This window comes from Heptranchias perlo, chromosome 33 (assembly GCF_035084215.1).
Source record: "Heptranchias perlo isolate sHepPer1 chromosome 33, sHepPer1.hap1, whole genome shotgun sequence".
Lineage (NCBI taxonomy): Eukaryota > Metazoa > Chordata > Chondrichthyes > Hexanchiformes > Hexanchidae > Heptranchias > Heptranchias perlo.
This window is the reverse complement of record NC_090357.1, coordinates 939193-967126: the sequence shown is the minus strand read 5'-3', so window position 1 is coordinate 967126 and position 27934 is coordinate 939193. Positions and strand designations below refer to the sequence as shown.

Here is a 27934-nt window from a genome sequence, read left to right as displayed (position 1 = left end):
CTGGATTGCTCTTGTATAGAGCCGCCAGGGACTAGATGGGCCAAATGGCCTCCTTCCGTGCTGTAACCATTCTATTATTCTACTCCCAGGTCAGGAACAGCACGGGTTAGATACAGAGAAAGATCCTTCAATACTGCCCAGTAACTGACCCTCCACCTCAAACACATCCCCTTTACCACATCGTTCCCCACCCTCCCATATTTTAGTCTCTTTGAGGGACGTTTCCCAATTATTGCTGCATTGTGGATCTGGGAGTGTTTGTTGTATGAAGCGAGGAAATGTTCCATTCTCCGAGGCTGACATCAATCTGCTCGATAACCAGAAGAAAGGTGATTAGATCCCAAGGGTACGGAGCATCCACCAGCCCTGTCCTGATCGAGGATTCCCCCCATCCCAAGCACAGCCCACACTTTCCCCCACCCCCCAGTGACTCTATCTGACAAACCCCGCTGGAAGTGAGTGTGCGTGTGGTCCTCAGATGGGGACAGGATCAGGATAGGCTGTGCTGACCCTCCCTGTGGTCAATAGCCCGCTGACCCTGCCTGTGGTCAATAGCCCGCTGACCCTGCCTGTGGTCAATAGCCCGCTGACCCTGCCTGTGGTCAATAGCCCGCTGACCCTGCCTGTGGTCAATAGCCCGCTGACCCTGCCTGTGGTCAATAGCCCGCTGACCCTGCCTGTGGTCAATAGCCCGCTGACCCTGCCTGTGGTCAATAGCCCGCTGACCCTGCCTGTGGTCAATAGCCCGCTGACCCTGCCTGTGGTCAATAGCCCGCTGACCCTGCCTGTGGTCAATAGCCCGCTGACCCTGCCTGTGGTCAATAGCCCGCTGACCCTCCCTGTGGTCAAGTTTCCCACTCACCCTCCTGTCGGGGGTCACAGATCGAGCATGGACCACCTGCTGGAGTTACCGGAAGGTTCACTGGCTCCCGAGGAGTGAATATCAGTGAGAAGTCTGCACTTTCAGAAGAGACGGAGAAAAGAGATGGGGATATCAATAAACAACAGAAGGCTGAAGGTGTGGGAGGAGGAGGAGGAGGAGACGGGGGGAGGGACCCTCACATCACCCTCTTCTTTCAGGTATCAAGTACTTCCAACTGACACCGATCTGGAGAATCGTTTTGTCTTGACGCAGGTTATAAATTCCTAATGGAGAGTCAGTGAGACTCTGAGAGCCAATGGCAGTCACAGGTACTGGATGAGGATTATTTACAATCTTGATTTTATGCAGCAAGCACAATTCTTAAAATCGTTTTTAAACGCTTTAATTTAACAGTATTATTTTCAAAGGGATGGGAGCATAGACTTTTGTTTAAGAACAAGAATGTAGAATGTAGTTTCAAAATGAGTGTGTGAATGTTTAAACGATATTAGACTGGCCAATGTTTCTGTTAAGAAGCTGAGGAATGTTCGACAAATGTGGTAAATGTTCATGGAAATGAAACTCTCAAACAGTAATTTCTGGATTAAGATTTTGTGTCAGCCGTAACGCAGCAGCTCGCCTCGTGCCTCTGAGTCTAGAGGTCATGGGTTCAAGTCTCACTCCAGAGACTTGAGCAAAAATACAAGCCGAAACTCCCAGGGCAGTACTGAGGGAGCGCCGCACTGTCGGAGGGTCAGTACTGAGGGAGTGCCGCACTGTCGGAGGGTCAGCACTGAGGGAGCGCCGCACTGTCGGAGGGACAGCACTGAGGGAGCGCCGCACTGTCGGAGGGTCAGTACTGAGGGAGCGCCGCACTGTCGGAGGGTCAGTACTGAGGGAGCGCCGCACTGTCGGAGGGTCAGCACTGAGGGAGCGCCGCACTGTCGGAGGGTCAGCACTGAGGGAGCGCCGCACTGTCGGAGGGTCAGTACTGAGGGAGCGCCGCACTGTCGGAGGGTCAGTACTGAGGGAGCGCCGCACTGTCGGAGGGTCAGTACTGAGGGAGCGCCGCACTGTCGGAGGGTCAGTACTGAGGGAGTGCCGCACTGTCGGAGGGTCAGTACTGAGGGAGCGCCGCACTGTCGGAGGGTCAGTACTGAGGGAGCGCCGCACTGTCGGAGGGTCAGTACTGAGGGAGCGCCGCACTGTCGGAGGGTCAGTACTGAGGGAGTGCTGCACTGTCGGAGGTGCCGTCTTTTGGATGAGACGTTAAACCGAGGCCCCGTCTGCCCCTCTCAAGTGGACGTAAAAGATTCTACGGCATTATTTTGAAGAAGAGCAGGGGGAGTTCTCCCAGGTGTCCCGGCCAATATTTAACCCTCAACCAAAGTCACTAAAACAGATTATCTGGTCATTTATCTCATTCCTATTTGTGGGATCTTGCTGTGCACAAATTGGCTGCTGCGTTTCCGACATTACAACAGTGACTACACTTCATTGGCTGTAAAGACCTTTGGGACATCCTGAGGTGGTGAATTGCAAGTCTCTCTTTTATTTTGCCTCCTCTGAGTGGCCCTTCTTTCTGTTTTGAGTCCAGACAGTGGATGTAAGCCAGCTATTCCACCATGGCGAAGCATCACTGCCAATCCCAATCCCAATCCCATCCTCACCCAAAATCCACACTTTCTAACAGGGATCCTGGGGCGGTGATCAGGAACGGGGATCCTGGGATCACAGGACGGTGATCAGGAGCGGGGATCCCGGGATCCCGGGGCTGAGACCAGTTTGCTCAACACAGACCAGGAATTCCAGGTCTGGGTTTGTCGGTACCCGAGGGGTATCAGATTTACCCACTGCCCCATCGGGCGGGGGAGGGGGAGGGGGGAGGGGGAGGGGGGGAGGGGGGAGGGGGGAGGGGGGAGGCGAGTCACTCCAATCAGCGTTCATGTCGTGTGAATTTCACAGAATAATTCCGGGGTTTATTTATTTACCTGATTTCTGCAGCTGGAAATTCCACAGGATTCTCCAGTGGGAGATTGTTGGGACACTGAGGGAGACGCCATTTCTCCAGGGTCTGACATTCGCCGATGTTCCAGCGAGAGATCGGGAGATCTCCCTGGAAATTCTCCTCCCTCGTGTTTATTTCTTGGCCAAGTTTGGGGCCTTTTAATTTGGAGCAAAATCCTTAACTTTTAGGCTCAAAAATGTTGCTCTCAAAACTGAACCTCACTTGATTTTAACCCTGAGGCGCGGAACGAGACGGAGACACAGCGTTTGTGGATATTTGTGTGTAAAGTCTTGGTGTTTCTGCTCCTTCCATTGGCCGCGGGAAGGTGGGGCACCTGGAGGATGGACCAATGGCAGGAATGTGGGGGGGGATGGTTTGAGGTGGGAGGTCCTTTGATGAAACCTCCAGGAATACGGCCAGCAGAGTTGGCAACCCCCAACTGAGTGGCTTGTCAGGCCATTAATGCATTTAAGAGCCACCTACTTAGTGTGGGACTGGAGTCACCTATAGGCCTGACCGGGGAAGGACGGCAGGTTTTCTTCCCTGAAGGACATCAGTGAACCAGCTGGGTTTCTTGGTCGCTTTCTGATACCAGATTTATTGAATTAATTTCATAATTTGTCATGTTGGGATTGGACCCCATAACCTCGAGTTTTCTAGTCCAGTATCAGAAACACTGCACTAAATGCATGAGTGCAGGAGTCAGCAGAGTGTAGGAACGGGCTAGGCTTTATACCCCCATGGTGGAATAGCTTGCCAGCACTCACTGTCAGGATCTCTGGGTACCTTGGGTGGAATATTAGAGACACTCAGAGATTGGAGACCTGCCCCTCTGGCACGAGTTAGGCTCCAGGGGAGGGGAGAGGGAGAGGGGGAGGGGGAGGGAGAGGGGCAGGGGGAGGGGAGGGGAGGGGGAGAGGGAGAGGGAGCCAAAATGGAGCTTTATTTTAAAGGGGATTTGGTGGCTCAGTGTTATTTTATAATTTCTCTTCATGTTCTTCACAGATATGGCTACCTCAGTGAGGAGGCTACATTTCTCCATCTCACTCCTTCCCTTTCTTATTCAAGGTGTACAGACTGATTACAACTGTGGGGCAAAGTACAACAGGTATCCAGGTAGGCCTGAGTATTGGTGAGAGGTGTGGGGTATATCAGAGTGTTACAGTGAGGGGTGTGGGGTATATCAGAGTGTTACAGTGAGGGGTGTGGGGTATATCAGAGTATTACAGTGAGGGGTGTGGGGTATATCAGAGTGTTACAGTGAGGGGTGTGGGGTATATCAGAGTGTTACAGTGAGGGGTGTGGGGTATATCAGAGTGTTACAGTGAGGGGTGTGGGGTATATCAGAGTGTTACAGTGAGGGGTGTGAGGTATATCAGAGTGTTACAGTGAGGGGTGTGGGGTATATCAGAGTGTTACAGTGAGGGGTGTGGGGTATATCAGAGTGTTACAGTGAGGGGTGTGAGGTATATCAGAGTGTTACAGTGAGGGGTGTGGGGTATATCAGAGTGTCACAGTGAGGGGTGTGGGGTATATCAGAGTGTTACAGTGAGGGGTGTGGGATATATCAGAGTGTTACAGTGAGGGGTGTGGGGTATATCAGAGTGTTACAGTGAGGGGTGTGGGATATATCAGAGTGTTACAGTGAGGGGTGTGGGGTATATCAGAGTGTTACAGTGAGGGGTGTGGGATATATCAGAGTGTTACAGTGAGGGGTGTGGGATATATCAGAGTGTTACAGTGAGGGGTGTGGGGTATATCAGAGTGTTACAGTGAGGGGTGTGGGATATATCAGAGTGTTACAGTGAGGGGTGTGGGGTATATCAGAGTGTTACAGTGAGGGGTGTGGGGTATATCAGAGTGTTACAGTGAGGGGTGTGGGATATATCAGAGTGTTACAGTGAGGGGTGTGGGATATATCAGAGTGTTACAGTGAGGGGTGTGGGGTATATCAGAGTGTTACAGTGAGGGGTGTGGGATATATCAGAGTGTTACAGTGAGGGGTGTGGGGTATATCAGAGTGTTACAGTGAGGGGTGTGGGATATATCAGAGTGTTACAGTGAGGGGTGTGGGGTATATCAGAGTGTTACAGTGAGGGGTGTGGGATATATCTGAGTGTTACAGTGAGGGGTGTGGGGTATATCAGAGTGTTACAGTGAGGGGTGTGGGATATATCAGAGTGTTACAGTGAGGGGTGTGGGATATATCAGAGTGTTACAGTGAGGGGTGTGGGATATATCAGAGTGTTACAGTGAGGGGTGTGGGGTATATCAGAGTGTTACAGTGAGGGGTGTGGGGTATATCAGAGTGTTACAGTGAGGGGTGTGGGGTATATCAGAGTGTTACAGTGAGGGGGTGTGGGATATATCAGAGTGTTACAGTGAGGGGTGTGGGATATATCAGAGTGTTACAGTGAGGGGTGTGGGGTATATCAGAGTGTTACAGTGAGGGGTGTGGGATATATCAGAGTGTTACAGTGAGGGGTGTGGGGTATATCAGAGTGTTACAGTGAGGGGTGTGGGGTATATCAGAGTGTTACAGTGAGGGGTGTGGGATATATCAGAGTGTTACAGTGAGGGGTGTGGGGTATATCAGAGTGTTACAGTGAGGGGTGTGGGATATATCAGTGTGACAGTGAGGGGTGTGGGATATATCAGAGTGTTACAGTGAGGGGTGTGGGGTATATCAGAGTGTTACAGTGAGGGGTGTGGAGTATATCAGAGTGTTACAGTGAGGGGTGTGGGGTATATCAGAGTGTTACAGTGAGGGGTGTGGGGTATATCAGAGTGTTACAGTGAGGGGTGTGGGATATATCAGAGTATTACAGTGAGGGGTGTGGGGTATATCAGAGTATTACAGTGAGGGGTGTGGGATATATCAGAGTGTTACAGTGAGGGGCGTGGGATATATCTGAGTGTTACAGTGAGGGGTGTGGGATATATCTGAGTGTTACAGTGAGGGGTGTGGGATATATCTGAGTGTTACAGTGAGGGGTGTGGGATATATCTGAGTGTTACAGTGAGGGGTGTGGGCTATGTCGGAGTGTTATGGACTCGGTGTTATTTATGGGATATATTTTATTTTGCGAAGTTGCTGTAATATTTTGTTATTTAACTGCTGTTTCGATTTGAATCTTTGAACAGTTTCTTTCCCATTTCAGAAAACCAGGATATTTCCATTGATTGTGGCGTTCAATTGATCGATTTATCCATTAACCTTTGCCCTCCACTCTTTGCTGGTTTTGACCCCTTGACCCTAGCTCTCAATGGCGGACACAATGAGCCAGACTGTGAGGGGAGAGTGGACTCTGCGGTCACTCCGCCCGTGATTCGATATTCATTCCTTGTCAATCACACCGGCCACAACAACTGTGGGAACATCTTCCAGGTCGGTGCTTTGTGGGGTTTGTGTGTCATTGAGTGGGGGCGGGGTAGATTTGGGAGGGGGTACAGATGGAGGGAGGAAGGGAGCTGGAGACAGAGGGACTCGCTGTTGTCCCAGGGGTAAAGACATGACCGAAATGATACTGAACAATAGAATCTGCAAGGTTATAATTTGTGTTTGAGCTCGGGAGGGGACGAAACAGGCAGGATTCCTGCTTCTGATTGACCCCTCCCCTAAAGTCAGCACATGTGGGCAACGGGTGAGACCAGGATCACTGTCTTCCTCTATGGTCGAATAGCTGGCCAATGCGAACTATCTATGGTCGCATGTGGTGACTGGAGGGTCGGCATCTTTAGGTGAGGGGGGGTGGGTGGGAGAACATTAGTGGGGAAAAGAAGATACAGGCAAAGCCTCAGAGAGGGGGTCGGAGAGAGACACTGAGAGGGGGTCGGAGAGAGACACTGAGAGGGGGTCGGAGAGAGACACTGAGAGGGGGTCGGAGAGAGACACTGAGAGGGGGTCGGAGAGAGACACTGAGAGGGGGTCGGAGAGGGACACTGAGAGGGGGTCGGAGAGAGACACTGAGAGGGGGTCGGAGAGAGACACTGAGAGGGGGTCGGAGAGGGACACTGAGAGGGGGTCGGAGAGGGACACTGAGAGGGGGTCGGAGAGAGACACTGAGAGGGGGTCGGAGAGAGACACTGAGAGGGGGTCGGAGAGAGACACTGAGAGGGGGTCGGAGAGAGACACTGAGAGGGGGTCGGAGAGAGACACTGAGAGGGGGTCGGAGAGAGACACTGAGAGGGGGTCGGAGAGGGACACTGAGAGGGGGTCGGAGAGGGACACGGAGAGGGGGTAGGAGAGAGACGGGGAGAGGGGGTAGGAGAGAGACGGGGAGAGGGGGCAGTAGAGAGACGGGGAGAGGGGGCAGGAGAGAGACGGGGAGAGGGGGCAGGAGAGAGACGGGGAGAGGGGGCAGGAGAGAGACGGGGAGAGGGGGCAGGAGAGAGACGGGGAGAGGGGGCAGGAGAGAGACGGGGAGAGGGGGCAGGAGAGAGACGGGGAGAGGGGGCAGTAGAGAGACGGGGAGAGGGGGCAGGAGAGAGACGGGGAGAGGGGGCCGGAGAGAGACAGGGAGAGGGGGCAGGAGAGGGACACGGAGAGGGGGTTGGAGAGAGACGGGGAGAGGGGGTTGGAGAGAGACGGGGAGAGGGGGCCGGAGAGAGACAGGGAGAGGGGGCAGGAGAGTGACGGGGAGAGGGGGCAGGAGAGAGACGGGGAGAGGGGGCAGTAGAGAGACGGGGAGAGGGGGCAGGAGAGAGACGGGGAGAGGGGGCAGGAGAGAGACGGGGAGAGGGGGCCGGAGAGAGACGGGGAGAGGGGGTAGGAGAGAGACGGGGAAAGGGGGCAGGAGAGAGACGGGGAGAGTGGGTTGGAGAGAGACGGGGAGAGGGGGCCGGAGAGAGACAGGGAAAGGGGGCAGGAGAGAGACGGGGAGAGTGGGTTGGAGAGGGACACGGAGAGGGGGTTGGAGAGAGACGGGGAGAGGGGGTTGGAGAGGGACACGGAGAGGGGGTTGGAGAGAGACGGGGAGAGGGGGTAGGAGAGGGACACGGAGAGGGGGTTGGAGAGAGACGGGGAGAGGGGGTTGGAGAGAGACGGGGAGAGGGGGTAGGAGAGGGACACGGAGAGGGGGCAGTAGAGAGACGGGGAGAGGGGGCAGGAGAGAGACGGGGAGAGGGGGTCGGAGAGGGACACGGAGAGGAGGCAGGAGAGAGACGGGGAGAGGGGGCAGTAGAGAGACGGGGAGAGGGGGCAGGAGAGAGACGGGGAGAGGGGGTAGGAGAGGGACACGGAGAGGGAGTTGGAGAGAGACGGGGAGAGGGGGCAGTAGAGAGACGGGGAGAGGGGGCAGGAGAGAGACGGGGAGAGGGGGCAGGAGAGAGACGGGGAGAGGGGGTCGGAGAGGGACACGGAGAGGGGGTAGGAGGGAGACGGGGAGAGGGGGCAGGAGAGAGACGGGGAGAGGGGGTAGGAGAGAGACGGGGAGAGGGGGCAGTAGAGAGACGGGGAGAGGGGGCAGGACAGAGACGGGGAGAGGGGGTAGGAGAGAGACAGGGGGAGGGGGCAGGAGAGGGACACGGGGAGAGGGGGCAGGAGGGAGATGGGGAGAGGGGGCAGGAGAGAGACGGGGAGAGGGGGCAGGAGAGAGACGGGGAGAGGGGGCAGGAGAGAGACGGGGAGAGGGGGCAGGAGAGAGATGGGGAGAGGGGGTAGGAGAGAGTCGGGGAGAGGGGGCAGGAGAGGGACGGGGAGAGGGGGCAGGAGAGGGATGGGGAGAGGGGGCAGGAGAGGGACGGGGAGAGGAGGCAGGAGAGGGACGGGGAGAGGGGGCAGGAGAGGGACAGGGAGAGGGGGCAGGAGAGGGGGCAGGGAGAGGGGGCAGGGAGAGGGGGCAGGGAGAGGGGGCAGGAGAGAGACAGTGAGAGGGGACAGGGAGAGGGGGCAGGAGAGGGGACAGGGAGAGGGGGTAGGAGAGGGACAGGGAGAGGGGGTAGGAGAGGGACAGGGAGAGGGGGTAGGAGAGGGACAGGGAGAGGGGGTAGGAGAGGGACAGGGAGAGGGGGCAGGGAGAGGGGGCAGGAGAGAGACAGTGAGAGGGGACAGGGAGAGGGGGCAGGAGAGAGACGGGGAGAGGGGGCAGGAGAGAGACGGGGAGAGGGGGCAGGAGAGAGACGGGGAGAGGGGGCAGGAGAGGGACAGGGAGAGGGGGTAGGAGAGGGACAGGGAGAGGGGGCAGGAGAGAGACGGGGAGAGGGGGTAGGAGAGGGACACGGAGAGGGGGTTGGAGAGAGACGGGGAGAGGGGGTTGGAGAGAGACGGGGAGAGGGGGTAGGAGAGGGACACGGAGAGGGGGCAGTAGAGAGACGGGGAGAGGGGGCAGGAGAGAGACGGGGAGAGGGGGTCGGAGAGGGACACGGAGAGGAGGCAGGAGAGAGACGGGGAGAGGGGGCAGTAGAGAGACGGGGAGAGGGGGCAGGAGAGAGACGGGGAGAGGGGGTAGGAGAGGGACACGGAGAGGGGGTTGGAGAGAGACGGGGAGAGGGGGCAGGAGAGAGACGGGGAGAGGGGGCCGGAGAGAGACGGGGAGAGGGGGTAGGAGAGAGACGGGGAGAGGGGGCAGTAGAGAGACGGGGAGAGGGGGCAGGAGAGAGACGGGGAGAGGGGGCAGGAGAGAGACGGGGAGAGGGGGCCGGAGAGAGACGGGGAGAGGGGGTAGGAGAGAGACGGGGAAAGGGGGCAGGAGAGAGACGGGGAGAGTGGGTTGGAGAGAGACGGGGAGAGGGGGCCGGAGAGAGACAGGGAAAGGGGGCAGGAGAGAGACGGGGAGAGTGGGTTGGAGAGGGACACGGAGAGGGGGTTGGAGAGAGACGGGGAGAGGGGGTTGGAGAGGGACACGGAGAGGGGGTTGGAGAGAGACGGGGAGAGGGGGTAGGAGAGGGACACGGAGAGGGGGTTGGAGAGAGACGGGGAGAGGGGGTTGGAGAGAGACGGGGAGAGGGGGTAGGAGAGGGACACGGAGAGGGGGCAGTAGAGAGACGGGGAGAGGGGGCAGGAGAGAGACGGGGAGAGGGGGTCGGAGAGGGACACGGAGAGGAGGCAGGAGAGAGACGGGGAGAGGGGGCAGTAGAGAGACGGGGAGAGGGGGCAGGAGAGAGACGGGGAGAGGGGGTAGGAGAGGGACACGGAGAGGGAGTTGGAGAGAGACGGGGAGAGGGGGCAGTAGAGAGACGGGGAGAGGGGGCAGGAGAGAGACGGGGAGAGGGGGCAGGAGAGAGACGGGGAGAGGGGGTCGGAGAGGGACACGGAGAGGGGGGTAGGAGGGAGACGGGGAGAGGGGGCAGGAGAGAGACGGGGAGAGGGGGTAGGAGAGAGACGGGGAGAGGGGGCAGTAGAGAGACGGGGAGAGGGGGCAGGACAGAGACGGGGAGAGGGGGTAGGAGAGAGACAGGGGGAGGGGGCAGGAGAGGGACACGGGGAGAGGGGGCAGGAGGGAGATGGGGAGAGGGGGCAGGAGAGAGACGGGGAGAGGGGGCAGGAGAGAGACGGGGAGAGGGGGCAGGAGAGAGACGGGGAGAGGGGGCAGGAGAGAGATGGGGAGAGGGGGTAGGAGAGAGTCGGGGAGAGGGGGCAGGAGAGGGACGGGGAGAGGGGGCAGGAGAGGGATGGGGAGAGGGGGCAGGAGAGGGACGGGGAGAGGAGGCAGGAGAGGGACGGGGAGAGGGGGCAGGAGAGGGACAGGGAGAGGGGGCAGGAGAGGGGGCAGGGAGAGGGGGCAGGGAGAGGGGGCAGGGAGAGGGGGCAGGAGAGAGACAGTGAGAGGGGACAGGGAGAGGGGGCAGGAGAGGGGACAGGGAGAGGGGGTAGGAGAGGGACAGGGAGAGGGGGTAGGAGAGGGACAGGGAGAGGGGGTAGGAGAGGGACAGGGAGAGGGGGTAGGAGAGGGACAGGGAGAGGGGGCAGGGAGAGGGGGCAGGAGAGAGACAGTGAGAGGGGACAGGGAGAGGGGGCAGGAGAGAGACGGGGAGAGGGGGTAGGAGAGAGACGGGGAGAGGGGGCAGGAGAGAGACGGGGAGAGGGGGCAGGAGAGGGACAGGGAGAGGGGGTAGGAGAGGGACAGGGAGAGGGGGCAGGAGAGAGACGGGGAGAGGGGGTAGGAGAGGGACACGGAGAGGGGGTTGGAGAGAGACGGGGAGAGGGGGTTGGAGAGAGACGGGGAGAGGGGGTAGGAGAGGGACACGGAGAGGGGGCAGTAGAGAGACGGGGAGAGGGGGCAGGAGAGAGACGGGGAGAGGGGGTCGGAGAGGGACACGGAGAGGAGGCAGGAGAGAGACGGGGAGAGGGGGCAGTAGAGAGACGGGGAGAGGGGGCAGGAGAGAGACGGGGAGAGGGGGTAGGAGAGGGACACGGAGAGGGGGTTGGAGAGAGACGGGGAGAGGGGGCAGTAGAGAGACGGGGAGAGGGGGCAGGAGAGAGACGGGGAGAGGGGGCAGGAGAGAGACGGGGAGAGGGGGTCGGAGAGGGACACGGAGAGGGGGTAGGAGAGAGACGGGGAGAGGGGGCAGGAGAGAGACGGGGAGAGGGGGTAGGAGAGAGACGGGGAGTGGGGGCAGTAGAGAGACGGGGAGAGGGGGCAGGACAGAGACGGGGAGAGGGGGTAGGAGAGAGACAGGGGGAGGGGGCAGGAGAGGGACACGGGGAGAGGGGGCAGGAGAGAGACGGGGAGAGGGGGTAGGAGAGAGACGGGGAGAGGGGGCAGGAGGGAGATGGGGAGAGGGGGCAGGAGAGAGACGGGGAGAGGGGGCAGGAGAGAGACGGGGAGAGGGGGCAGGAGAGAGACGGGGAGAGGGGGCAGGAGAGAGACGGGGAGAGGGGGCAGGAGAGAGACGGGGAGAGGGGGCAGGAGAGAGATGGGGAGAGGGGGTAGGAGAGAGTCGGGGAGAGGGGGCAGGAGAGGGACGGGGAGAGGGGGCAGGAGAGGGATGGGGAGAGGGGGCAGGAGAGGGACGGGGAGAGGAGGCAGGAGAGGGACGGGGAGAGGGGGCAGGAGAGGGACAGGGAGAGGGGGCAGGAGAGGGACAGGGAGAGGGGGCAGGAGAGGGGGCAGGGAGAGGGGGCAGGGAGAGGGGGCAGGAGAGGGGACAGGGAGAGGGGGTAGGAGAGGGACAGGGAGAGGGGGTAGGAGAGGGACAGGGAGAGGGGGTAGGAGAGGGACAGGGAGAGGGGGTAGGAGAGGGACAGGGAGAGGGACAGGGAGAGGGACAGGGAGAGGGGGCAGGGAGAGGGGGCAGGAGAGAGACAGTGAGAGGGGACAGGGAGAGGGGGCAGGAGAGAGACGGGGAGAGGGGGAAGGAGAGGGACAGGGAGAGGGGGTAGGAGAGAGACGGGGAGAGGGGGAAGGAGAGAGACGGGGAGAGGGGGCAGGAGAGAGACGGGGAGAGGGGGCAGGAGAGGGACAGGGAGAGGGGGTAGGAGAGGGACAGGGAGAGGGGGCAGGAGAGAGACTATGAGGAAGATGAGGTGAGGGAGTGGAATTGTGGAGGGGATCCAGAAGTGAGTGCTGTACAGACGGATGTTATGAGTACGGTTTAAACGATAATTATAACAAGTGATGGTGAGAAACGGCCAGTGAACTGCTGCCATTATTTTATACTTTGTGTCTGTGTTTCAGATTGTTGATGAGGGGCCTGGAACTGGGGCCTTTGCTCAGTTTTCCAATTTCCAATCTGTTGTCATCTCTGGTTTTATCGACCTCCCGCACAGTCTGTTCTCAGTCATCAGTTACAGCCCTGAAGTGTATTATAAATTCTCCTGCAAGTACCCTCTCGAATATATCCTCAACAATACTAAGCTTATAATGTAAGTCTCCCTCTTTCTGGTATGAGGCGGGAGAAGAGAAGGAAAGAGTTTGCTCCCATTTAATACCTTGCTGCATCTCTCCGGACGTTCCAAGTGATCAGTCAATAAATGACGTTGAGAAATGAAGCAGCCAATTTGGGCAAAGCAAGGTTCAAAAACCAGCAATGTGATAATGATCAGATCATCTGATTTAATGATTATCTGGTCATTATCACAGTGCTGTTTGTGGGATCTTGCTGTGCGCAAATTGGCTGCCATGTTTCCCACACTACAACAGTGACTACATCTCAAAAGTACTTCATTGTCCGTAAAGCGGTTTGGGACGTCCTGAGATTATGAGAGGTCCTATAGAAATGGGAGTTCTTTCTTTTTAATGTGAAGCAGCAAGTCTGCCCACAGGGGCAGGTAAACGGGAGTCGGTGCACACATGGGCCCTGGGCCACTGGGACTTTAGACACAGCCTGTCAAAGGTAAAGGGTGAGTGTTTGGGAGAGGTGCAAAGTGTGGCTATATGCAGTGAGCAGGGAGGTACTGAGCCCCAGACATCAGAACGGTCTTAGTTTGACCAGAACAGGAATAATTAGGGGAAGGAAGTCTCCATCCGTGGACATTGGACTTGGGTCAACTGTGATGCTGTCCAAGGTCGAATATCCTGGCCCTACTCACTGTCTAGGCTGACACATGAAGAATGGTCAGTTGGATGAGATAACAGAGAGCCTGTGGCCTGGGGAACCAGGTCCAAGATCTCTGGCCATGTCACTGTATAAACAGACCCCAGAATGGCCATCTCTGCGCAGAATGTTTCACGGACTGAGCCCGGTGACAATGTGCAAGTAAATCGATTGACTGACTGCCATTCCCTCAATTTATAATCTTTGTCTTTGTTTCATTCAGGTCTTCAATTTCTATTGCAGTGGCCACGAGCAATGGAAGTTTCAGCAGTACCCTCACTCTGCAGCTGTACAACGTAAGGCTTAGAGTCTTTAATATTGGCCATGACTGCCTGCTTACCCATCCCACCAACCCACACTGTGTCTGTGCAGGAACACCGCCCAACGGCTTAGTGGGTTCATCGTAACTGCACCGTTTTCCCTAAATGTAGTGGGAGGATTCGCCGGCAGAGTAACAGTCTGACCGGCCGCACCGTCAACCCCCTCCCATGGCCGTAAACATCTTTATACCGGCCAATAGGGGGGTCAGTCCTATCCGGGGGGAGCGTTTTCTGGGCTCCCACAACCCATACGATGAGGGGGGGGCCACCCACACCCACCGGACACGAGAATCCCGCTGGATGTCAGCCCAGAATTCAGAGCTGGAGCTCCGGTCTCCGCTCCCCGTGACTGTCTGGAGCTCCGGTCTCCGCTCCCCGTGACTGTCTGGAGCTCCGGTCTCCGCGAGTGTCTGGAGCTCCGGTCTCCGCGAGTGTCTGGAGCTCCGGTCTCCGCGAGTGTCTGGAGCTCCGGTCTCCGCGAGTGTCTGGAGCTCCGGTCTCCGCGAGTGTCTGGAGCTCCGGTCTCCGCGAGTGTCTGGAGCTCCGGTCTCCGCGAGTGTCTGGAGCTCCGGTCTCCGCGAGTGTCTGGAGCTCCGGTCTCTGCGAGTGTCTGGAGCTCCGGTCTCCGCGAGTGTCTGGAGCTCCGGTCTCCGCGAGTGTCTGGAGCTCTGCTTCCCGGGACTGTCTGGAGCTCCAGTCTCCGGTCTCTGGGACTGTCTGGAGCTCCTGTCTCCGGTCTCCGGTCTCCGGGACTGTCTGGAGCTCCAGTCTCCGGTCTCCGCGAGTGTCTGGAGCTCCAGTCTCCGGTCTCCGGTCTCCGGGACTGTGGAGGATTCACACGATGGAGGTGTGGGGCAAGCTTCAGTTCTGGGAGTGTGTTGAGAAAGGGGTAAATATTCAGTATCATTGGGAGGTTGGGGCCTGAGATTTGGCGTCTGTCCCAGTCACACTGTTTGAGTGTGTCTCACCTGAAAGTGTGAATTCAGAGATATCACATCTCAAAATTAAATAATAATTACTAAAGAAATTAAACAATTCATACCTTCCGGGCATCAAAACAATACAGGGCTGTGGGGCAGAAATTAGTGAGAGCTGAAACGAGCAATTAGCTCTTGTTACCAATCAACTCACTGATTTGATGAACTGTAAATTCTGTCGGTCACTATCAATGTACAAGGAAAACAGAAAACTGAGCAATTAAATCACTCCATTTTTCTCAAGGCTGAGAGTGACCCAGACAGTGCAATAAGTGCCTGGGAAATGTTGTCTTTCAGAGGCCTGTACCTGGGGAATGAGCCTGGTCTTCAATTTGGAGTTGTTGCCTGGAGCGTCACTTATTAAGTTGGGCTTTGCTGTTGATTTTTCCGGCTTATGCCATGCTCCCTATGGATTGGTTACAATCCATGTCAATCAGTGTAAGCCCATCCTCTCTTCAGTTTGGGTTTAGAAAGCAGTTTAAGCCCCGCCCCCTTCTGAAGACTTATCTTTTTTTACCAATAAGATTTTTTTGAATGATTAATGATAAGATTGGCCATTCACAGAGTGCACTGGGATTTGCTGTTACCATGGATGAAATATGGGAATAGAGCCAGTAATCAGAGAAATTTACATCCCATCAGTCCGGGCCGGATTTTAACCCAAATCCCAGAGTATAAACCACGGAGCCCACTGCCTCTCAACACTCAACATCTCAACATGGAACGCACAGCAGGCTCACAAATTTAGTGCCAGGGAAAAAAAATCGGGATGATCCGAATAAAATCAGAGATGTCGGAGCTGAGAGCATTTGTAAACATAATGGTGTGTTTAAAACATTGGATGAAGCAGACAGCGAGAGACAGTGTTTAGTGATTACAACCAGCACGAGTATGGAGACATGTGGGGCTCCTCTCAGCTGTCTGGGTCCCTGTTTCACCCCCTGTTATCCTGATAGGGGGAGCAAGAGGTTCACAATTTCTTTGTAACTTCTATTTGCTTCTTTCTGAACAGGATCTGAACTACACGTCTCCGCTGATTGTCCCTGACACTGGTCTCCCACTCAGATACAAGGTTTATGTTGAAGTCAGTGTCAAGAATCTAACTGCAAAGTAAGTGTATGTAGGAACATGGGGGCAGGAGGAGGCCATTCAGCCCCTCGGGCCTGTTCCACCGATGGAGCAGGAGGTAAGAGAGGAGGGGGAGTTGCGTTCTAGATTAGGGAGAACATCACGGCAGTAGTGAGAGGGGATATATCCGAGGGTTCGCCCACTGAGTCTATATGGGTAGAACTGAAAAATAAGAAGGGAGAGATCACTTTGATAGGATTGTACTACAGACCCCCAAATAGTCAACGGGAAATTGAGGAGCAAATATGTAAGGAGATTACAGACAGCTGCAAGAAAAATAGGGTGGTAATAGTAGGGGACTTTAACTTTCCCAACATTGACGGGGACAGCCATAGCATTCGGGGCTTGGATGGAGAGAAATTTGTTGAGTGTATTCAGGAGGAATTTCTCATTCAGTATGTGGATGGCCCGACTAGAGAGGGGGCAAAACTTGACCTCCTCTTGGGAAATAAGGAAGGGCAGGTGACAGAAGTGTTAGTGAGGGATCACTTTGGGACCAGTGATCATAATTCCATTAGTTTTATGATAGCTATGGAGAAGGATAGGTCTGGCCCAAAAGTTAAAATTCTAAATTGGGGAAAGGCCAATTTTGATGGTATTAGACAGGAACTTTCAGAAGTTGATTGGGAGAGCCTGTTGGCAGGCAAAGGGACGTCTGGTAAGTGGGAGGCCTTCAAAAGTGTGTTAACCAGGGTTCAGGGTAAGCACATTCCTTATAAAGTGAAGGGCAAGGCTGGTAGAAGTAGGGAACCTTGGATGACTCGGGAGATTGAGGCACTAGTCAAAAAGAAGAAGGAGGCATATGACATGCATAGGCAGCTGAGATCAAGTGGATCCCTTGAAGAGTATAGAGATTGCCGGAGTAGAGTTAAGAGAGAAATCAGGAGGGCAAAAAGGGGATATGAGATTGCTTTGGCAGATCAGGCAAAGGTGAATCCAAAGAGCTTCTACAAATACATAAAGGGCAAAAGGGTAACTAGGGAGAGAGTAGGGCCTCTTAAGGATCAACAAGGTTATCTATGTGCGGAACCACAAGAAATGGGTGAGATCCTGAATGAATATTTCACATCGGTATTTACGGTTGAGAAAGGCATGGATGTTAGGGAACTTGGGGAAATAAATAGTGATGTCTTGAGGAGTGTACATATTACAGAGAGGGAGCTGCTGGAAGTCTTAACACGCATCAAGGTAGATAAATCTCCGGGACCTGATGAAATGTATCCCAGGACGTTATGGGAGGTTAGGGAGGAAATTGCAGGTCCCCTAGCAGAGATATTTGAATCATCCACCGCTACAGGTGAGGTGCCTGAAGATTGGAGGGTAGCAAATGTTGTGCCTTTGTTTAAGAAGGGCGGCAGGGAAAAGCCTGGGAACTACAGACCAGTGAGCCTGACATCTGTAGTGGGTAAGTTGTTAGAGGGTATTCTGAGGGACAGAATCTACAGGCATTTGGAGAGGCAGGGACTAATTAGGAACAGTCAGCATGGTTTTGTGAGAGGAAAATCATGTCTCATGAATTTGATTGAGTTTTTTGAAGGGGTAACCAAGAAGATAGATGAGGGCTGTGCAGTAGACGTGGTCTACATGGACTTCAGCAAAGCCTTTGACAAGGTACCGCATGGTAGGTTGTTACATAAGGTTAAATCTCACGGGATCCAAGGTGAGGTAGCCAATTGGATACAAAATTGGCTTGACGACAGAAGACAGAGGGTGGTTGTAGAGGGTTGTTTTTCAAACTGGATGCCTGTGTCCAGCGGTGTGCCTCAGGGATCGGTGCTGGGTCCGCTGTTATTTGTTATTTATATTAATGATTTGGATGAGAATTTAGGAGGCATGGTTAGTAAGTTTGCAGATGACACCAAGATTGGTGGCATTGTGGACAGTGAAGAAGGTTATCTAGGATTGCAACGGGATCTTGATAAATTGGGCCAGTGGGCCGATGAATGGCAGATGGAGTTTAATTTAGATAAATGTGAGGTGATGCATTTTGGTAGATCGAATCGGGCCAGGACCTACTCCGTTAATGGTAGGGCGTTGGGGAGAGTTATAGAACAAAGAGATCTGGGAGTACAGATTCATAGCTCCTTGAAAGTGGAGTCACAGGTGGATAGGGTGGTGAAGAAGGCATTCGGCATGCTTGGTTTCATTGGTCAGAACATTGAATGCAGGAGTTGGGATGTCTTGTTGAAGTTGTACAGGGCATTGGTGAGGCCACACTTGGAATACTGTGTACAGTTCTGGTCACCCTATTATAGAAAGGATATTATTAAACTAGAAAGAGTGCAGAAAAGATTTACTAGGATGCTACCGGGACTTGATGGTTTGACTTACAGGGAGAGGTTAGACAGACTGGGACTTTTTTCCCTGGAGAGTAGGAGGTTAAGGGGTGATCTTATAGAAGTCTATAAAATAATGAGGGGCATAGATAAGGTCGATAGTCAAAATCTTTTCCCAAAGGTAGGGGAGTCTATAACGAGGGGGCATAGATTTAAGGTGAGAGGGGAGAGATACAAAAGGGTCCAGAGGGGCAATTTTTTTCACTCAAAGGGTGGTGAGTGTCTGGAACGAGCTGCCAGAGGCAGTAGTAGAGGCGGGTACAATTTTGTCTTTTAAAAAGCATTTGGACAGTTACATGGGTAAGATGGGTATAGAGGGATATGGGCCAAGTGCAGGCAATTGGGACTAGCATAGTGGTATAAACTGGGCGACATGGACATGTTGGGCCGAAGGGCCTGTTTCCATGTTGTAACTTCTATGATTCTATGAATTAGATCATAGTTGATCTGCATCTCAACTCCATTTCCCCCCTTTGCTCCCTATCCCTCGATACCCAACAAAAATCTATCGATCTCAGTCTTGAAAACTCCAATTGACCCCCAGCATCCACAGACTTTTGGGGGAGAGAGTTCCAGATTTCCACTCCCCTTTGTGTGAAAAAGTGCTTCCTGATTTCGGCCTAGCTCTAATTTTAAGATTGTGGCCCCACCAGAGGAAATCGTTTCTCCATTTCTACCCGACTGAATCCTTTAACACTTTACACAATGTTTTAAAGTATTGGTTCACCGCACAGGCCGGGAGAGTCCCAGGTCCAATTCCCAGTTTGGGCACAATTAGCCGATCTTGGTCGGGGCCCTACAATTCACCTGAGCTAGGGAGCGATAAGTGAGCCAGGGTTATTTGGTGACCCTTGCTGGAAAATGTTGGTGTTTGGGGATGTCAGGAGAGGCTTGGTGATGATACCCATCCCCCTGGTTGAATATCTTGCTGGGTCTGGGCCCACATATGAAGAATGGTCACTTGGGTAAAGTATGAGACGCTGTTGGTGCTTCTGGGACCCGCAGAGCAGCGAGAAGAGGAGGAGGTGGGAGGGGAGTCAATTGGGGGAAAAGAATTGGTCCATAAGGCAGTGTGAGTAATGGAGCATCTATTTGATTTTCAGTTTTAATGTCCTGCTGGATCACTGCTTTGCGACGCCCTCTCCATTCAACATCTCTGCACCCGACAATGGACACACATTCTTCACCGGGTAATGGTGTTCAGAGTTTGATTCGATATAGTTTTATTTTTACATTAGAATGAATATCTGGATACTGCAGATTGCTCGATTGTTAACGGCCATCGCCATGTTTAACTCCAGGTGCAACCTCACCCCGCCCACAATCATCATCAGGAACGGAATCAGCAAGAAATCCCAATTTGTTTTTGATGCATTCCGGTTCACTGAGCACAGGGATAGGGAACTCTCCACAATCTCCGTGCACTGTATCACCAGGCTCTGTGAGGCTGATACCTGCCACTCATTATTACAAGTGAGTGCTTATCAATAAAACACTCGGGTGTCCATGTGGCTGATTCACATCCACACTAAGGCGTGTGTTACACACAGAATTACACAGGCTGGAATGTGTTACACACAGGATTACACAGGCTGGAATGTGTTACACACAGAATTACACAGGCTGGAATGTGTTACACACAGGATTACACAGGCTGGAGTGTGTTACACACAGAATTACACAGGCTGGAATGTGTTACACACAGAATTACACAGGCTGGAGTGTGTTACACACAGGATTACACAGACTGGCGTGTGTTACACACAGGATTACACACGGGTTGGAGTGCGTTTCACGGGTTGGAGTGCGTTTCACGGGTTGGAGTGCGTTTCACGGGTTGGAGTGCGTTTCACGGGTTGGAGTGCGTTTCACGGGTTGGAGTGCGTTCGCCATCACTCTGTAGGCGTTCACCTATCACCAGTCCTTGAGGCACCATCTAGTGCTGGAAATTATACATTATTTCCTGTCACAGGTCTGGTCGTTCCCGCTGCTCTTTCCCTGTTTGGAAAGTTGAGGGGGTGAGTTGGTGATTTGTTCCATGTCTCTGACAGGGACCAGACCTGCTCCAGATATGCAGCAACAATCTGAGCAGGAGCCACCTCCACCGTTTCCTCCTTCTCAGTAAGGAAAGTATCCATGTCCCGCCTGGGATTTTCTCCATGGATTGGAGATCATTAACCAGTGCAGCGATGCCTTTCTGGTTCTGTGTGATCCTGCGTTCCTCATGTAGCCTGAGGCTACACCAAATATTTGTGACACACAGTGATTATTGTATGTGTTAATAATGACTGTCTGTCTGTGTGTTGAGGGGTTTTGATAGAGTAAATAAGGAGAAACTTTTTCCACTGGCAGGAGGGTCGGTAACCAAAGGACACGGATTTGAGATAATTGGCAAAAGAACCAGAGGGGAGATGAGGAGAATGTTTTTACGCAGCGAGTTGTTCTGATCTGGAATGCGCTGCCTGAAAGGGCGGTGGAAGCAGATTCAATAATAACTTTCAAAAGGGAATTAGATAAATACTTGAAAAGGAAAAATTTGCAGGGCTCTGGGAAAGAGCAGGGAGTGGGACTAATTGGACAGCTCTTTCAAAGAGCCGGCAAAGGCATGATGGGCCGAATGGCCTCTTTCTGTGCTGTATGAATCTTTGGACATGAGTGTCTCCTTGTAAACCACACAGGGCTGCTCCAGTGATGGGAGGGAGAGGCGAAGAAGAGAAATTCTTCCCACTGATAGAGTGACAACAGAAGCCTTCACAGTCTCATCCGGACCCATTTATACCAAGGAAGAAGGTACTTTCTCCAATGTAGGTCAGCGAGCACTGGGGTGATGGGAGAATGGGACTTGGTGCCAGTTAGGATACGGACAGCAGAGGTTTGGATAATCTTACAAGCCAATGACGTAAAGGGTGATGTGGTCCTAAATGGACAAATAGCTCAAGCAGTACCTCCACGCACACTTGGAGAACCCTTGGGTCTTGGCTCTGCCGATCTGCACTAGTTCGCAGGGTTTAGGCAGGTGGGATGTGTCCCTATGGGGAGAGAGTGTGTACTCCACATCAGGCAAACAGACACTCTCTCTGGTACAGAGTTCGAGAGAGACTTCAGAGATCAGCTCCAAAGAGCCACCTGATAGTCAGAACCTACAACTGCATCGTGATAGTTGAATGGGAAATGTTGACATAGCAATTTACAATGGGAAATAGTGAAAGAAAAATGTGACCAAAAATTGTGACAAGCGGAAGAAACGGACAGGCTGGAAGATGTGGACATTGACTGTGGACAGGGTGGGACCCAGTTGTGTTGTCCCTCATGGTCTAATGGCCACTCACCTTCAAGACTCAAATTTGAAGTAGTAGCAGATGACTGACAGTTGTGGAATGAGATTCCAGCAAGGAGTCAATGCCTTCAGGAGAGGAGGGGAGAAAAGAAAGCAATTCAAAAAGGAAGCAATTATACACCTGCAACATCCCCCAAAATTGGTTCCAGTTAACAGACCATCTGGCCTGGAAGGCTGAAATTCATGAAATGTCGCCAAAATATGGGTTTGATTCTGCGCCTGTTTTGTACCATGCGATCTCCTAACTGAAATGTTCATTTCTCTTTGTCTCAGATTACGTGGCCTCCACCATCCCAACACCTCTGAGCGGTAAGTGGCATAAAATGTATTGCACAAACTATCCTCAGCCAAGACCGAATAAAATGGCCCTTGGGTCAGGGGGGGTTTTGTGTAGTTTTGCCGTGTTGAACTTCCATTGGCTCCCATCACTGGGGAGGTTCAAACACGTCCCTCGTACTCCTGGACGAGATGCTCGATAAACAATCCCTCTCTCATCTCTGACCTCCGAACTCTCTCCATTCAGACCTTTCTCGTGTCGCTATTTTATCAGTCACTGCTCCTCTCAACTTCCTTCCTTTCTTCCTACTAAACTCCGGATACTCTATCCTACAGACCCTTCCCTAACTCTGGATACTCTATCCTACAGACTCTTCCCTAACTCCGGATACTCTATCCTACAGACTCTTCCCTAACTCCGGATACTCTATCCTACAGACTCTTCCCTAACTCCGGATACTCGATCCTACAGACTCTTCCCTAACTCCGGATACTCTATCCTACAGACTCTTCCCTAACTCCGGATACTCGATCCTACAGACCCTTCCCTAACTCCGGATACTCTATCCTACAGACTCTTCCCTAACTCCAGATACTCGATCCTACAGTCCCTTCCCTAACTCCGGATACTCTATCCTACAGACTCTTCCCTAACTCCGGATACTCGATCCTAAAGACCCTTCCCTAAATCCGGATACTCGATCCTAAAGACCCTTCCCTAACTCCGGATACTTTATCCTACAGTCCCTTCCCTAACTCTGGATACTCGATCCTAAAGACCCTTCCCTAACTCCGGATACTTGATCCTAAAGACCCTTCCCTAAATCCGGATACTCGATCCTAAAGACCCTTCCCTAACTCCGGATACTCTATCCTACAGTCCCTTCCCTAACTCCGTATACTCGATCCTACAGACTCTTCCCTAACTCCGGATACTCTATCCTACAGTCCCTTCCCTAACTCCGGATACTCTATCCTACAGACCCTTCCCTAACTCCAGATACTCTATCCTACAAACTCTTCCCTAACTCCGGATACTCTATCCTAAAGACCCTTCCCTAACTCCGGATACTCGATCCTAAAGACCCTTCCCTAACTCCGGATACTTTATCCTACAGTCCCTTCCCTAACTCCGGATACTCGATCCTAAAGACCCTTCCCAACTCCGGATACTCTTTCCTACAGACCCTTCCCTAACTCCGGATACTCTATTCTACAGACTCTTCCCAACTCTGGATACTCGATCCTACAGACTCTTCCCTAACTCCGGATACTCTATCCTACTGTCCCTTCCCTAACTCCGGATACTCGATCCTAAAGACCCTTCCCAACTCCGGATACTTGATCCTACAGACCCTTCCCTAACTCCGGATACTCTATTCTACAGACTCTTCCCAACTCCGGATACTCGATCCTAAAGACCCTTCCCAACTCCGGATACTTGATCCTACAGACCCTTCCCTAACTCCGGATACTCTATTCTACAGACTCTTCCCTAACTCCGGATACTCGATCCTACAGACCATTCCCTAACTCCGGATACTCGATCCTACAGACCCTTCCTCCTCCCCCAATTGTCTGCCCTGGGCATTGGGTTTTGACCAGAGTTTCACAATAAAAAATCACATTGTCCCAAATCCAATCCAGGATGGGAAGAAGCATTTACACATCATGGCTATTACCTATCAAAATATTAATTTTTAATCAAAATAATATTCTATTTGTTTCTTTTTTAAAAAGCATGAACGTTCTTTGTATTTTGTGGGAGTTATTTTATGGACAGTCTGTGTACAGTTTACCTGACTTGCTTTGTGCTGACAGCAGACTGATGCTTATGTTGTTGTCATACACGATAGGACTGAAGAGTAGCTTCAGGTGCGTCAATTAAACAGCATAAAAATAAAAGCAATACACACAGTACTGCATTCCACGTCCTCCACCCTCGCTGCGTTACTGAGTGACAGTGTGAGGGAGAGGGATTAACATCAGTAGAGATACAGTCAGTAACACAGGGCGCTGGGGGAGAGGGGTTACTGAGAGACAGTGTGAGGGAGAGGGATTAACATCAGTAGAGACTAGTATATTTTCCTGTTCACCCTGTTCCCTACTTCACACACACTTTTCGTTAAACTTAAATGAATAGAGAAATCACGGATAGCAGTCATTAAACAAGGTGACCCTCTAGCATTTCACCTGTAAGTGTTAATCCAGCTCCCTCCCAGCCAGTTCCAGGGGTCACAGTCTCAGGATACGGGGTATGCCATTTAGAACCGAGATGAGGAGAAATTTCTTCACTCAGAGGGTGGTGAACCTGTGGAATTCTCTACCACAGAAGGCAGTGGAGGCCAAGTCATTAGATGTATTCAAGAAGGAGATAGATATATTTCTTAATGCTAAAGGGATCAAGGGATATGGGGAAAAAGCAGGAACAGGGTACTGAGTTAGACGATCAGCCATGATCATTTTGAATGAGGGAGCAGGCTCGAAGGGCCGAATGGCCTACTCTTGCTCCTATTTTCTATGTTTCTATGTTAATGATGTCCATTCGCACTCATGGTTTGAACATGATTACAAACTGAACCTTCCTCGTCTCAGTGGAACACCGAGCGGTGACTTTACTCTGGGCCATTCGTTGGAGCTCTGAAGATCTCCCATCATAACAATTGAGATTCTAGCACCATTGGGATTCCTTTATTTTTGTGAACCTCTAGTCGATTTCTTCCTGTGATGACTAAAGATTTTTCTGTTCCCATTTCTCAGGCACAGTCCACAGCAGGAAGGACAATCACATGACCCTGGTGGGTCCAATTGTTGGCACCGTATTGACCATCACCACTGGTCTTGTCATGATCGTCATCGTCAGAATGTGGATAAGGAACCACTTGTCTAAAAGGAAACAACCAAACCAGAATCCCAATGTCACCCGTTACTCAGTAGACTGAGCCTCCCCGTAACTGAGCCTGCTCTTTGAGATGTGCCTCCTTAAAACAGGGAACAGTAACCATGAACATTGCCAGCCTAGATTTGGATTTCTAACACTTTGAGTACTGGGGTGGGGGAGGAGATAATGTTTTTAGCCTTTAGACTGTTGACAGATGCACGGGGAGACCAATATTTCTTTTTATTTTCATCTCACACATTGACACAGAAACAAACACTAATATTACAGTAATAAACCTACTCAACCCTCAACAATAGTTTTGTTTCTATATTATTAGCCTCACAGAACAAAATATATACTTCTAGCTAAAAAAAAGTCTTAATTCCAATTCAGGTATTCACATGTTCCCCAATGGGTCTTTAGTAAGTGAACATGTTTGGGCACTGGTTCTGATTTATTTTTGGCCAATCAAGTCATCCATCGTTGAAAAAAAACTTGCTACAGAACACACGGACTGCAGCGGTTCAAGAAGGCGGCTCATCACCACCTTCTCAGGACAACCACAGATGGCCAATAAATAGGAATATAGGAACAGGAGTAGGCCATTCAGCCCCTCGTGCCTGCTCTGCCATTTGATAAGATCATGGCTGATCTGTGATCTAACTCCATATACCTGCCTTTGGCCCATATCCCTTAATACCTTTGGTTGCCAAAAAACTATCTATCTCACATTCAAATTTATTAATTGAGCTAGTATCAATTGCCGTTTGCGGAAGAGAATTCCAAACTTCTACCACCCTTTGTGTGTAGAAATGTTTTCTAATCTCACTCCAGCCTTGCCAGCGACGCCCACATCACAAGAATTATTTTTTTTTTAAAAATCAGCAGGTTTTATTACCCAGGCATTGCTGACATTATTGTCCCATTATTATTAAAAATCATTTTTTAATAGCTGCTGTTCTTAAGAGTTAAAATGACCAAACACAAACCTCTATTGATAACTGTTACTGATATCTCTCCATCCTCACTGAAACTGGTATCAGTTCCTGAGGGATTCAATCTGCCATTTATTCACTTCCTTAAGCATTCCCCTGTGAGAAATCCAACCCCCAGATCCCGTCTCTCACCGTGTCCCTTCATTCTGCTCCCTCTGGAAACACACCTAATTTTGACCCCATTTATCCAATCCTCTTCAATATCCTTTCCTGGCAACTTATTCCACAACTCCTCCCCTTTGAGTGACTAGTTCAGACTCAATCCTCCTCTTCCCAATTTCCTCACTTTGATCTTGTGCCCCTGAGATTATCAGCTTTTGCCATATTATTAATTTGTCCCGATCAACTTAGTCAGTTCCCTTTGTAAACCTGAACGCAGTCCCTTCCATTCCTTTCAATCGAACTTTAAATCAGTGGCTAATTTCTCAGCAGGTGTTAAAGTTCTATCAGCAGAGCTGCACCACTGACCTCTCAAAAAAGGAAGTGGGGGATGTACAAGAGGCCAGAATTAGAGGAGTGCAGAGATCTCGGAGGGTTGTAGGGCTGGAGGAGGTTAGAGAGATAGGGAGGGGTGAGGCCATGGAGGGATTTGAACAGGAGGATGAGAATTTTAAAATTGAGATGTTTGCACTTCAATGAATCAATGGTATCTGATTCCACCATCTCCCGAGGGAGCCTGATCCATGGATTGGCCGCTCACTCACTGAAATATTGTTTCTCCAGGCCGTTAAAAGAGTTAAAAAAAGGAAACTGAATTCCAAAAATCACTTCTATATTTATGTGGTTTATTCTGTTTATTCTGACATTACTACAAGAGCTGTAATAACACTGAGCTATGCCTGACCATCCATGACTTACAGAACATAGCAGTAAAGAACCATAAAACAGTACCTTGGTACAAGACTGCACTACCAACTGGTCCTAGACCAGCAGTTTTATTTGTTATTCCTTTTGGAAGACCCTTCTCTATTAATTAAAAAATAAACTTTATTACTCAACGGTGTTCTGGGGAACCCGGTTTGCCAACAGAGGATTCAGGCCTTGAGACTGGAGTCCGATTCGTCAGTATTTCTGCCTCTGACTCACAGAGCACTTTGTGTTATAGTGATTAAGAATGGAGACCCGTTTTAGTAAGGCTTTCATACACAATCCTGCACATGGTACACAGGTAATGTATGTGTGAGTGTGACAATTGTGGATTCCAACAATGGGAATATTTGTGTGGCTATCGACCTACCCTTGGCTGCATGTAGGATATTTTCTTCACTCAAATTTGATTTGTGTTCTGAGATAAATCAGAGAGGCAGGAAATGGCAGCTTTCGAGAGGAGGTTTTAAAGAAAAGGCACAGGCCTGTCAGAAATATAATGCGCAGGTGAGACAGGTGCAGTATTAGAGCTAGGGATCTGTGACAGATGGGTCTGTGCATGGAACTGATCCAGCTGTTGTACTGAGTCGATCCTACAGCACAAAATCCATTGCCAGTTCCCTGAGAGATTAAAACAGGCAAAGTCAGGCACACTTTAATAAAAACACATTGAATAATAACTCTGCTTGGGAATGGTGCCTGATTGAATGTGTTTCCACTTTTAGTGCAAGTTACACATAATAGAAAGGTGCCAAGCACCCCTGCAATTTACCACATGGGCTGTATTAGATTGAAAAGCCTGGATGTACTGACTGGGCAGTCACATACCTCCTGTGCTCACTCTGATTCAGCACCCGCACATACAAAACTTGCACAGAGATATCCTGCAACCCTCCCCCCCGCCACCTGTTATTCTGCACATTATACCGATTTAGTAAAGTAAAATTGGTGAGACAGCTGCTCGTTTCAACAGCTGGTCACTCCAACAGCTGGTCACTCCAACAGCTGTTGTACAGGATGGGGGCACTCTGCTCACTGGCACCTTAACTCAAATTAACGCCAAACAATGTTGGTGAACAGAGCACTGCTGACTATAAGACAGCACAGAATCCCGCTGTTAATATCCTTCACTGTTAAGTGGGCAGTGAGAGAGACTTTTAAACACACTATGGTACAGATGAGGAGAATAATGGATTGGGAAGTTGGGCTAGCAGGTAAAAACTGCAGGGTTTGTGGGGGTGTGTGTTGGTGTGTGGGCGTTGGTGTGTGTGATGTGGGGTGTGTGGTTCTTTTGCCAATCACCTGAAATCTGTGTCCTCTGGTTCTTGACCCTTCCGCCAATGGGAACAGTTTCTCTCTATCTACTCTGTCTAGACACTTCATGATTTTGAAAACTTCTATCAAATCTCCTCGCAACCGTCTCTGTTCCAAGGAGAACAACCCCAGCTTCTCCAGTCTATCCACGTAACTG

General features: G+C 51.9%; 1 protein-coding gene across 1 annotated transcript; it reads left to right on the top strand.

Moving 5' to 3' along the window:
• Positions 1-1178: 1178 nt before the first annotated feature.
• LOC137301245 (zona pellucida-like domain-containing protein 1) lies at positions 1179-24662 on the top strand. Its single transcript, XM_067970706.1, has 11 exons — positions 1179-1191; positions 3876-3986; positions 6032-6258; positions 12488-12675; positions 13570-13642; positions 15656-15753; positions 19211-19297; positions 19409-19580; positions 20786-20897; positions 21718-21753; positions 24481-24662. The coding sequence occupies exons 1-11, from the start codon at positions 1179-1181 to the stop codon at positions 24660-24662; spliced, it is 1299 nt and encodes a 432-aa protein (XP_067826807.1).
• The last annotated feature ends 3272 nt before the right edge of the window (positions 24663-27934 follow it).